Consider the following 13,811-nt stretch of genomic DNA (forward strand, 5'->3'; position numbering starts at 1 on the left):
TTAAATTACTACATATAACTTCACAAAAAAAACCCCATTATACACACACACACATACATGCATGCATGCACACACACATATGCATACACACATATGCATACACACACACACTCACACACACACACACACACTATAAAGTTTCACATATGTAATTTAATGAATTGAAGGAAAAAAAACCCTCAAAGACAAAGCTTCCTCTAGGGTATTTCAAAATTTAAAAATTCTCAGTAATTAACTTGAATAATATTAGTGAATACAAATAATGAGAAAGCATGAATATATATATATATATACATATTAGAAGCTAAGCCCAGTTTCACCGTCAGTTTGGATGGTGTGGCTGTAAAACCTGCTCTGTGTAAGCATTCAACTTGTTTGGGCACACTTACATTAAAAGACAATTTTAGAATGACATTTTTCTGTCAAAACGCTAAAAATAACTGACCAACAAACAAAAAACCAACCAAGATTCAACCAAATCAAAAAATAAACCTTAATACTAAGCAAACAATGATGAACCATCCCACTTCCATTGCATGTGCACATGCACACACACACACACACATGCACACACACGCACACATTCACATACCCCCTTTTACATACACATATATTCACATAGAGTTGAAATGCTGTTTGATTTATTTTTTCAGCATACAATTTTCATCATCCTACTACCAAGCATGACATCACCCCTTCCTTCCTTATTCATCTATCACCCCTTCCTTTCTCATTCATAAACTCAAGGGTAAAAATTGTATGTTGTATTCCTCCTGCTTTGTTCTATTTTGACTCTGGACACCACAGAACCAGTAAATACTATTAAGCACAGTTGTAACCACACCACTTAACTGCAAACAGAATGGATGAGGATTATCTATGTGGAGCTCCAAAACTCCACAGCAGCACTTACACAGCTCACCGTACACACAAGGTATATACACAGACACACACACACACACACGTATATACACAACATGTATAACATACACAGTGACTGTACTGAATGAACAAAAGCCAATACGTTGCAACAGAAATGGTCAGTGGTATTGATGTCCAGTAGAAAGATTTCTCCTTACACAAATGTCCATTTTATATTTCATATTTTATGAGATCAATGAAATAAATAGTATTGGAGAAAATACAGGCCTCGATATCTTTGATTAAAATATCCTTTGAAGGTTGTGGCCATGTTGTGCCATGTTCTGATGAATAACTAAAGGAAAATTAGTTTACCTGTCCAAACTGTAGTTGACCGGCCATGTCTCCAAACCACTGAAAATCCAAAAGCTGCACCTGGACTTTTAGGAGCGGTACCTGTAAACAGAATAAAAAAAAAACATAATTGGTTAGTGTCCTACTAAACATATATTGTAACTAAATGTAAAATAGAATTGTCAAGATTGGTACATAGCTTCACCACAAAGAAAATATTAATAATAATAATAATAATAATAATAATAATTGATTTTATATATATTATACATATATATATATATATATATATATATATATATACATATAATCAGGCAAACTACAAGGAATCTTGTGCATCTCTGCATCAGTAAGAATTGAAAAAATATAGAAGTGAAAGGAGTTCAGTGAATTTGCCATTAGGAGTGGAATATCCAACGCTGCAGCCAGTTCTTCAAGCTGAGAGGATGTAAACTGTTTGTCCTTCTTCAACTTCTCCTTTTCTCTACCTCCTGACGAAGGATTACATCCGAAACAATGGATATTACACTCTTAAGGGTAAGTTCACTGTACACCTTTCACTTTAATATATATCGTTGCCAGTGCCCCTGGACTGGCTTGTGCGGGTGGCACATAAAAGACACCATTTCGAGCGTGGCCGTTTTCGTGCGGGTGACACGTAAAAGCACCCACTACACTCTCTGAGTGGTTGGCGTTAGGAAGGGCATCCAGCTGTAGAAACTCTGCCAAATCAGACTGGAGCCTGGTGTTGCCATCCGGTTTCACCAGTCCTCAGTCAAATCGTCCAACCCATGCTAGCATGGAAAGCGGACGTTAAACGATGATGATGATGATGATGATATATTTTCAAATTTAGTTTAGCCCAGCTCCACATGACTTAACATTTTATGGATGTCTGAGGCATGGCCATCACATCGGATGGGGTGGGTGTAGTTAGGAACATCCATTAAGATGGACAGGTCTCACACGGCCATGAAACTTCAAATCATGTAGAGCTGAGTCAAATTGTGTGTGTGTGTGTGTGTGTGTGTGTGTGTGTGGTTTGTGTTTCTGTGTATGAAAAGAGCAAAACAGCCAAGGCAGGTAGACAGAGAAGAAGAGAGGTACATATTATATATTGCTTAATGCATTCTATAAGAGAAGGAAAGAAAAAATGAAAAACAGAGATGAGAGAAAGAGATTAATTAGAGAAAGAAAACGAAGAAGTGTGGAGAGAAGGAATTGGGAGAAGAAAAGAAAGAGAAAAGAAGGATTAAAACGAACAAGAAAAAACAGAAATGAACTTTTAATATTAATCCTCCATTCCTTCTGCGAGTAAAGAATCAAAAGAATTATAAATAATGGGATTTGAGGAATGGTTTTGTTTTGTTTTGGGTTTTTTTTTACTTGACAATGGCAACAGGGAAAAGAGAAGAATGGAATCTAGCAGGAAGTTTTGATTGAAATCGGAAGAAACTTTTCTTGCATTTCAACAGCTATAAAGATTCTTGTTTCCAGCCTTACACTCTCTCTCCACAATCACCATTAACAAACACACCATAACCTCAATCAATGATGATCTTAGTATATTCTGGAGCCATTTTAAGACAAATCCCAACGACAAATACAAGATAGCGCCCTTTACACCCTCATAAGTTGCTGGCAGCCACAGACCACAGACACAATGGAATAGAAATACTTGAAATGAAAATGAAAAGAAAAACCTCCTGGATATGCTGGAGACCTTGATTGTTACTGCAGCAAAATCTAATTCAACAGAAATCCTACCATTACATGTAGAATCCCTTGCAAACACCTAGACACGTCTACAACAGTCCATATAACCACCGCTGGTCACTATATGGTCACTTAAGTTGGTCCAACACACAGGCACCCAATTACTTCTATATGTACCTGAACAAGTATGAAGACCCACACACACACAAACATCAGAAGTAGCAGTAATATTATTACCACACGAGGCTAGGATTTTTTTTTTTTCAGTATAATCAGGAAGGGAAGGGTAACACCTATGATCCATGATGAAAATATCTTTTCAGAGCCTTCAAGACTTGCAGGAAGAAAGGAACAATTTATTCTTTACTTAACCAATTTCTTTATAAAAAGTGTACCAGGTGCATCTGTCATGGCACCAACCCTGGTGGGGTCACCAAGTAACTGACAAGGCAAGGACTCTTCACAATGTGGGGAGATGCAATATTGAGGGAGGTGGCACTGTGCCAGGTGTAGAGAGGCAACAGTAGGAAAGAAGGACAGATGTCTCATTGCAGAAGAGGTACATGGGTACCCCATCAGGAAAGAGAGAAAGGATGATGAAGAGGTACCCTCAAAGTACAAGAGGGTGGATAAAAAGAACAGGAGCAGAGAAGTGGGGAAGGCTGAGAGAGTGTGTTGGGGATAAGGTGAAACATGGGTCAGACAGATGCATGGTGACAGATAAAGATCACAATATCTATATTTATACAGACTGGAGCCTGGTGTTGCCATCCGGTTTCACCAGTCCTCAGTCAAATCGTCCAACCCATGCTAGCATGGAAAGCGGACGTTAAACGATGATGATGATGATGATGATGATACAGCTGTTGCCAAAAGTTTGGAACACAGGTCTGAAAATTAGAACTTTTAGATTAAATGCCCAAACATATAAAAAAAAAAATATGAATGACCATGGGATCGTACTTAGAAAATTCCCCTCCAAAGCACAAGGTTGTTTATGGAAGATCAGCAGTCACCCATGCATACCAGCCTCCCTTCTCCATGCCACCAATGTTATCCAAGGGAATGGCAAAAGGGCTGATACAGCTTGGCACCAGTGACTTCGCAACCCATTTCTACATCTGTGTGGACTGGAGTAAAGTGAAATAAAGAGTCTTGCTTAAGAACACAACACACAGCCCAGTCTAGGAATTGAACTCACTACCTCATGGTTGTGAGCCCAATGCTCTAACCACTGAGCCGTTCCAAACTTTTGTCCCCAACTGCAGTTACCATCCACCACCATCACAACTAGTCAATAAAATGACAACTCAACCTGCAAGAAATAGCAGTCAAATCTCTCTTAAACCATACCCTACTGTCTTAGAAAAACACACATTGGATAATGTGGTTCCCTGCACCTAGGAAAAAGACAAGGTGGTCATGTCTAGAATGGCTCTGATCATAGGTCTACTCAATTAGAACTAACCCGGAACTCAACAATAGCAACAGAAATCCCTAATTAATGATTCAAATTCAGAACAATAACAATCAACAACAACATCATAATCAGCATCACCATCAACATAACCACCACCACCACCACCACCACCCTCACCATAACCATGATCAGTGCACCCAGCACCAAAACCACTGCTACAACAACAAACACAATTACTATAAGACCTGCAACTACTACCCCACCACAGTTACAACTACCACAGTAACCACAACCATTTGCCATAACAAGACCCACTGTCACTACTACCATAACAATCACTACCACCACATGAACTACTACCACTACTACTACTACCAATACCACTACCTGTAGTACCAGCATCATACTTATAAAAAAAACTGCTACCATCCCTCCAACTACAACCATTATAATCCTATACCAAATCTGGAAACTTGTGGTTAATTAATCTAATTCCACATTGAAAAGACAATTAACCAGATAGGATTAAGGTTTCTGCTAATCCTGACAACAACAACAACAACAACAGCAATAACAAGAACAAGTACAATCACAGGAACAGCAACAGTAAAATAATAATAGTTATAACGAAAGTAAACACAACAACAACAACAGCAGCAGCAGCAGTAGCAGCAGCAGGCTCAATAGTGATTCTTTCTTCGATAGGTACAAGGCTTGAAATTTTGGTAGTGGGGTAAGTTGTTTACATTGACCCCAGTGCATAACTGGTACTTATTTTATCAATCCCGAAAGGATGAGAGGCAAAGTTGACCTCAGCAGAATAATAATAATAATAATAATAATAATAATAATAATAATAACAGGAATTTTGTGTGGCACAATAAAGATTCTGCCAGCTCCACTGCCTAAACAACAATAATAATAATCCATTCTACTCTAATCACAAGGCCTGAAATTTTGGGGGAGCGGTGGGGGAGGGGAAAAATCAATTATATCGACCTCAGTGCATAACTGGTACTTATTTCATCGACCCTGAGAGGATGAAAGGCAAAGTCGACTTCAACAGACTTTGAACTCAGAACAGACGAAATGCCGCTAAGCATTTTGCCGTTACATTCTGAGTTCAAATTCCGCCAAGGTTGACTTTGCTGTTCATCCTTTTGGGGTTGATTAAATAAGTACCAGTTATGCACTGGGGTCGATGTAATCGAATTAATCCCTTTGTCTGTCCTTGTTTGTCCCCTCTATGTTTAGCCCTCTGTGGGCAATAAAGAAATAAATACCTTAACAAGAACAACAACACAGCAATAATGGTAATTTCTTTTATAATCATGTGACCAGAAATATGAGGGAGTGTGGACAGTTGATACTAGACTGGTACTTTATTATACTTTATTCTAATGACCCCCACACCAAAAAAAAAGGGTAAAAGACCAAATTGATCTTGGCAGGATTTGAACTCGGTACGTGAAGAACCAGAAGAAATAACAGCACCAACAACAGAAATAGCAGCAACACACCACCATCACAAAGAACAAGAGTCACAGAACTACAACAACAACAACATTGACAGCATGTTACAACAACAACAACAGCAACAACAAGCAGAGACAGCAACCACAAGAACACTGTCATTAGCAAGATTAACAATCTTAACAGCACAAAAACCACAACAGCAACAACAACAACAATTAAGACTATCACCACCACCACCACCGATACCATAATCAATAACAGCAGCAACAAGAGGGAACATTCTATGGAGATTAAGGGTAAAAAGCCACGGATTATCTTCAGTTTCAGTTCTGCTATACCCCTCCACTTCTCCTTCACCCACTCACCTCCCTCTACTTACTACTAAAACTGCTACTACTACTACTACTAACATTACAATTGTTGTTGTTACTACTACTACTACTACTACTGCTGCTGCTACTATTGTTTCAATTGCAACAACATCTGTTGAAGTCATCGGCTGCACCTTGTGCACTTTTCAACAAAGTGAATGGCTTCTGTGAGTGTTCAGTGGTAATTAGATGGTGAGAGGTAAAGCAGACCCCATGGTGAAGCAGGGCTGCATAGGTTCAGTTTGTGACACTGGCAATAGCTATGGGTGTTGTTGTTTGACACCCCATCAAGTTAGCTTCTTAGAGAGTATACTTATCATCAAAGACATTCCATCCAACCATGGCCACTCCACCTTTTTGTATATTAAATAGATGCAGGTATAGCTGTGTGGTTAAGAAGCTGGCTTCTCAAACGATGTGGTCCAGGGTTCAGGCCCACTGCATGGCACCTTGGGAAAGTGTCTTGTACTATAGCCCTGATTCAACCAAAACCTTGAGAATGGATTTGGATTTGGTAGACGGAGTGGTTGGCGTTAGGAAGGGCATCCAGCTGTAGAAACTCTGCCATATCAGATTGGAGCCTGGTGTAGCCATCCGGTTCACCAGTCCTCAGTCAAATCGTCCAACCCATGCTAGCATGGAAAGCGGACATTAAACAATGATGATGATGATGATGATGATGATGATGATAAAATCAATCTTGGCAAAATTTGAACTCAGAACATTAAGATGGAGGAAAATGTTGTTAAGAATTTTACCTGTGTGCTACCGATTCTGCCAGCTTGCTACCTTAAGTCCATCCAAGTGTTGAAGACAGACATCCAAAGTTAATTGTATTTATTGTATGATTTGACAATAGAGGCCCACCTAGCATGGCTGTGATGTCTATCCTGACGTGTGTCAGAGCATAACTTAGTGATTTTAATGTCATTTTCCGTTCAGTTCTTATTCGGAATTTCCTAATTTGCGATTAGTGCTTGTTAAAGCTGAAATAGTGATTAAATATATCCCATCCCCACCACCCTCCACACCTTGTATTATTAAGAGGCTTTCATTAGCTTTCTTGATCCATACTTAAATGACAAGACTTCAAATAAACTACAAGATTTCAGTGCATATGTGTGTGTGTGTGTGTGTGTGTGTGTGTGTGTGCGTGTGTGTGTGTGAGAGAGAGAGAGAGAGCTACCGTATATCAGTAGTGAGCAAGCAACAAAGTGAAGAGAACTCAATACATGGTGTAGTGTTGCGATACTTTCTTTTTGTTAACCTTTGCTTGAAGCTTCTCAGCAATAATATTCTTCAGATGGCGTTTCCATGATGCCTCATTGAATATCAGAGAAAGAAAATATACATACAATCACATGCATGCATAATCGACCAGACTATAAGACATTGTTATACATCACTGGTCACAATGCACTTTGCACTGTTTTAGCTTTTGAATGATGCCGTCCTGCTGCCTACTTGAGCAGGCAAACATTTCCCTTCATCAGAGAAGGATATTCCATCACAGGGTTGAGTGGACTGAAGCAACATGAAATGAAATATTTTGCTCAAGAACCCAACAATCTGCTCACAAGGACAATCTTTTCTGTCAGACTTTTTGCAAGTTTTTAGAAAGTGCCAACCGAGGTTAACAACATTAGCAACACCTTCTCCTCCTCCTCCTTTGTCCCAGCTCCCACTCACCTCACTCCGGCCCAAGTCCCCGTCCACAAAGCCATTCAGTGGACCCCCATTACTGCAATCTTTCTTCTGAGCCCAAGGAGACGATATCAAATGATATTAATTTTAAAAACAAAAAAAAAACCCCAGCAAATAACCCCCTCACCACCCACCCACCATAAACTAAATAAATGAATAAATAAATAAATAAATAAATAAATAAATACAAAGACAGCAAATGGAAATAAAAAAAGATTGTAAAAGAAAACAAAAAGAAGCTGTGAAAGATATTTTTTTGTATTTTAAATTCAGAAAAAGTTTTCTTTTTTAAATAGAATAAAAGAATAAAAATAATTTATAAAAAAATATACACCCTTCCCTCCACCCCTTGCCATCCATTTTTTTGCAGTGATACATCATATCATTGCAGGAAGGGGAGAGGCAGGGGTCACCCCCCCTCCCCTTAATTTTTATTCCAGTTATCAGTCTGATTCCATGTATTGATTAAGCGGACTGTCCAATTATAGAATTTTATTTCTAGAACTTGCCATTCAAATTAGCTTTAAATTTATTATTTTGTTGTTATTAATTACATTGTTGTTGTTGTTGTTGTGGTTGCAGTTTTTAGTAGTGGTGGTGGTGGTGGTGTTTGTTTTGTTTTTGCTTTTCGTTGTTTTATATTTACACTGACGATTTCTTTTTTTTTTCTTTTTTTTTAATGAAACCAAACCAAATCAAAGAAATTTGAGAACATTTATGAAAATCTTATCTAAAACAGAACAGGAGGAGATAATATTAATTATAATGGTTTCATTATATAATCTTCAGCATAGTTGTTGCTGTCTACACTAAGGATTAATAACAATAATAATAATCCTTTCTAATACAGCTACAGGACCTGAGATGTTAGGGTGGATTACATCGACCCCAGTGCTCAACTGGTCCTTATTTTGTCAACCCTGAAAGGATGGAAAGAAAACTTGACTCCAGTAGCATTTGAACTCAGAATGTAAAGCCAGACAAGATTTATCTAAGCGATTTATCCAGTATGTTAAGAACTCTGTGGTTTGTTGCAGTAGTCATAATAATCCTTTCTACTGAAGGCACAACGCCTGAAATGTTGTAGGAGGGGGCTGGTCGATCACATCAACCCCAGTGTTTTACTGGTACTTAATTTATCAACTCTGAATGAATGAAAGGTAATGTCAACCTCGGCAGAATTTGAACTTAGAAAGACATGAAGACGGACGAAATGCCACTAACAATTCTGCCAGCTCACCACCTTGGTGACAATGATAACAACAACAACAATAATAATACTGCAGCTGAATGGTATGAACAGAAACCAGAAGGGGTGTTTGGGTGTTTAAGCTTTTGCAGAACTTCACCACTGAATGTGATAGAATGATCAAGGCAAGAAGGCCAGACATTGTAGGAGTCAACAAGAAAGTAAAAAAAGAGGCCCAGATTATTGATATCTCTATCCCAGGAGATAGGAGAGTGAAAGATAAAGAACATGAAATGGTAGAGAAGTATGAGCCACTGAAGGAGGGTTTAGTGATTCCAATGGTGATTGGAGCATTGGGAAACATTATCAGACAGTTTCCGAGGAATGTGTCAATAAAATTGGAATTCATACAACATTACAGGTCATGCAGAAGACAGCACTTCTTGGTAAAGCAAGGATTTTAAGGAAAGTCTTGTCTATATAAGGTGCAGGAGAGGAAGTAGTAAGGGATCTTTGTCAACTTACTGACTATTCCCTTACTGAAATATCCAGACCATTCAATATCTAAGTGTCTGAGAATTACAAAAGCAAAACACAATGATTCCTAACATAGGCATAAAGTATCAGTGAAAATCACCGGACTTGCTAATAGAAATTGAAAAATGTGGCATCTCAAGGCGACTACCGTACCAGTGATTGTAGGATCTCTAGGAATGATAAAAAAAGGTACTGAAACCTATTTGAAAATGATACCAAGCTTGCCATCCCTACAGGAAGTGCAAAAAATCGTGTTAACTGGAACGACTCATGTACTGAGAAGAGCATTATCGCTGTGAAAACAACATCCATTCATGAATTTTTTTTTTTTTTAAATACATATTTTACCTGTGAATTTGCGTGTGTAAACAGGGAATGCATGCAACAAGTTTCTCTGCCTTAAGTGTACGGAAAACACTCGGCGAGAAATGGAAGAAAATTTGAAGAAAGAAGAAAAAAAAAAACATAATAATAATACTAACAGTAGTAGTAGTAGTAGTAGTAGTAACAACAACAACAACAATAATAATAATAATAATATAATAATAATAATAATAATAATAATAATGACGATGATAATAATAATAATAATAATAATAATAATAATAATAACAACAATGGAATATTGGAGCTGCTGTCAGGTTCAGTTCAAAGTGATCCAAAAGACAGCATTGTTGAGTACAGCTCACATTCTAAGAGAGTATTGTCTCTTTGGGTCACAGGAGAAGGAACTACTTGAAACCTTTGGTGATTTGTTATTGCCTGCTTTCAAGTAAAGATCAACCGCAAATAGAACAGCGAGAACCAAAACAACAACAGCAACAACAATAATAATAATAATAATGATAATAATAATAATAATAATAAAATAAAAAACCAAAAGAAAACAGCATCCCTTGCACAGAGTAATAAAGAAGTGGACTGTAAAAGAGTAAAACGAAAAATGTCAGAAATATATTTGAAAGCAAAGGCATTTAGAATCTACCAACTGACACTGAGATGAAGATGGAACTAGAACAAGAACAACAAGTTTGGCAACAAAAGAAGAAGAAGATGAATAAGCATTAGACTAAAAACAAAAGAGAAATATGAAACAGAACAAAGCCAGGATGTTAAATCGAATAAATAAATTAGGAAAATGTTTAAAGTATGAATTGATGAAAACGAGAAAGCTGCAGGCTGAAGTGAAGAAACTATACAAGCTAAATGGATGTAGATCACAAGTAGTAGGGAGAGGAGGCGTGTGAATGGTGGTAGGAGTAGGGCAATGTACTTTAGTTCTGTGTGTGTTTGTATACATACATATATACATGTCCATATATACGTGTATGTATGTGTGTGTGTGCACATGTGCATACATAAACATACACATTTTTTTTCATCAAGCAGTCACAACCAAAATGTGTTTCATCATGCCAGGCCAGGAATCTTTCTTCCCTGTTAGCTTTGGTTTATCCTCAACTTCATGTTGCATGTAGCTGCCAATACATATATATATATATATATATCATCATCATCATCATCATCATTATTTAGCGTCCACTATACTCTCGGAGTGGTTAGCGTTAGGAAGGGCATCCAGCTGCAGAAACTCTACCAGATCAGATTGGAGCCTAGTGCAGCCTTCTGGTTTGCCAGTCCTCAGTCAAATCGTCCAACCCATGCTAGCATGGAAGGTGGACTTTAAATGATGATGATGATGATGATGATGATGATATATATATCATCATCATAGTTTAACATCCGCTTTCCATGCTGGCATGGCTTGGACAGTTTGACGACAGTGTGACGACAGTTTGACTGAGGACTAGTGAGCCAGAAGGCTGCACCAGGCTCCAATCTCATCTGGCAAAGTTTCTTCTAAGTGGGCTGGTTATACATCACTAGCATAGGCTATGGGTTATGGTCTCACTTAGCTTGTCAGGTCTTCTCAGATACAGCATATATCCAAAGGTCTCGGTCACTAGTCATTGCCTTGGTGAGGCCCAATGTTCGAAGGTCGTGCTTCACCATCTCATCCCAGGTCTTCCTGGGTCGACCTCTTTCACAGGTTCCCTCAACCGCTAGGGTGTGACACGTTTTCAGCTAGAATGCTGAACACTTTGGTTTTCATCTTGAGAGAACCTCTCATACAGATGACACACAATGCTAAGAATGCACAGTTATCATTAGCAGACAAGAATCATTTGGTATGGGTGCCAGAAAGGAAAGATCACGTGATTTCAGTGCATTTGTGCCTCGTCAGTGACAGGTTCCCACTCAACACATACCAGCCAGCTCTCACTGTCAATCATATATAGAATAACAGTGACTTTTCAGTTATTGATGTCAAAAATAGCCTTCAGGTTTATCAAAAACTGAATGTTAGCAACAGAAGCAGTTTTAATCCCGAATCACTGAGGAAACACAGGACTCTACATATTTGAGTAGCATAGAAGTGAAATGAAATGCCTTACCGAAGGATGGAACCCCACAATCTTAAGATCATTGGCCGAACACCCTAACCACTAGGCTACACAAACAGCTATTTTAATCTTGTTATTACAATAATGACAACATGTGTCTTCAGTAAATAAATGCATAACTTAGCAAATCCAGTATTTTCTGACATCAACTTTGTCTTCCTAATAACCTCTGTATATTGTTTGTCTATTTTCCTATTAAAGTTTTACACTTGAATCAAATGGATGCCAGTAACAGATTCAGTTGAATTTGAGGGAATTTCAACACAAGTGGCAGAAACAAGTTTAAAATGCAACATGTATAACCACATGTTGGATAAAGTCAGATATATCAATTTGTGGTTGTGATAGCAACTCTGACAGTAATATTGTCAGTGAAAATGAATTTATTCCAGAAATACAATGCAGTGGAAATCAAAATATATTTCTCCTTGAAATGTTTTTGTATTCTATACCAAATTGTGTAGGGTTCAAAAGTGATGCAACCGTTTGCAGTTCTGAGCAGATGTTACAATGCAATTTATGACAGACTATTCATCAGATAAAAAATAACAAAGAAGGTGAATTACTGACATAAAGGAAACATTACTGCCACGTATGTTTGTGTATTTATATATGCGTGTGTGAATTGATTGCATTTTGTAGTTTTCTCCAAACAATTCGATAAATTCCAGTATTTTATGCCATATTGCTTTTAAAATGTACCTGGTTTAGTTGCAGAGAAATTCAATTGAAATTGTGTACAATTCATGTTATATCTCAGCTGAATATTGTACAATAACTCACTTTCATGTGGTTACGTTTAAACCAAATTTAAATAATTTTATGTTTCTCTGAGTTTATTTCTATTTACCTGTAATTAGAATAAATTTGAGACAAAATTCTACCTGAGATTTTTGCAAGGAACCTTTGTTAAATCATGTTCCTAACACCATTTTCATACACCAATAACCAAAAGTGTTTGAGTTGCTTTACAAAATTAGTTGAAATTTGTAATTATTTTACAATTTAGTTGAAACATTCATGGGGTTTGCTTTATCTACAAATATCTAAGAAAATATTTGAGCTTTGTTAGTAGGGTCAGTGAGATGAATTAACATATTTCAGTTTCAGAGATTTTACGACTGTGCTTTTTTTTTATATTTCTTTTACAGTGCCAGGCTGACCATTGCCTTGTAAGTGAATATTTGGTGGACGGAATCTATGAGGAAGCATATCAAATGTGTGTGTGTGTGTGTGTGTGTGTGTGTGTGTGTGCATGTGGTGTGTACCTGTGTGCATGTGGTGGGGAGGTGTGTGTGTGTTTGCTCCCTCTCACTAAGCACTGCTTGATAACCAGAGTAGATTCGTGTTTGCCTCTCCAAAACTTAGCAATTTGGCAAAAGAGATTGACAGAATACGTAGCAAACTTGGAAGTCAGTAGCGACGTTGATTTGTTTGACTAAAAGCGCTCGAGGTAGAGCCCCAGCATGGCCACAGACTAATGAGCGAAACAAGTAAAAGTTTCAAAAGACAAAGTGAATGCTAACATCGGAACGTGACCAAGGAACCCAAAGATCATCAGTTCAATACCCAGTTGGGTCGGCCATTCGTAAAACCCAGAGCATCATTATTAAGTCTCTTTTAGTTCTACAACACATCAACCTGAAGAATTCCTGTTGCAGCAGCAATCATTCTTTATCAGGCAAACTATAATAATGCTTTCAGACTAACAGGCTAGA

The 13,811-nt window shown here is 37.8% G+C and overlaps 1 protein-coding gene across 5 annotated transcripts in view; it reads right to left on the minus strand.

Annotated features, from left to right (window-relative positions):
* The window catches only part of LOC149132928 (uncharacterized), a 270,983-nt gene that overhangs the window by 22,242 nt on the left and 234,930 nt on the right, over positions 1-13,811 (minus strand). For all 5 annotated transcript variants that reach the window (XM_089361913.1, XM_089361910.1, XM_089361914.1 and 2 more), the window contains exon 4: positions 1,237-1,317. In XM_089361913.1, the coding sequence (XP_089218039.1) occupies positions 1,237-1,317 (81 nt within the window). The remainder of the gene's footprint in view (positions 1-1,236; positions 1,318-13,811) is intronic.

The sequence above is a fragment of the Octopus bimaculoides genome, chromosome 13, assembly GCF_046866305.1.
Source record: "Octopus bimaculoides isolate indiv1 chromosome 13, ASM4686630v1, whole genome shotgun sequence".
NCBI classification, from domain to species: Eukaryota; Metazoa; Mollusca; class Cephalopoda; order Octopoda; family Octopodidae; genus Octopus; species Octopus bimaculoides.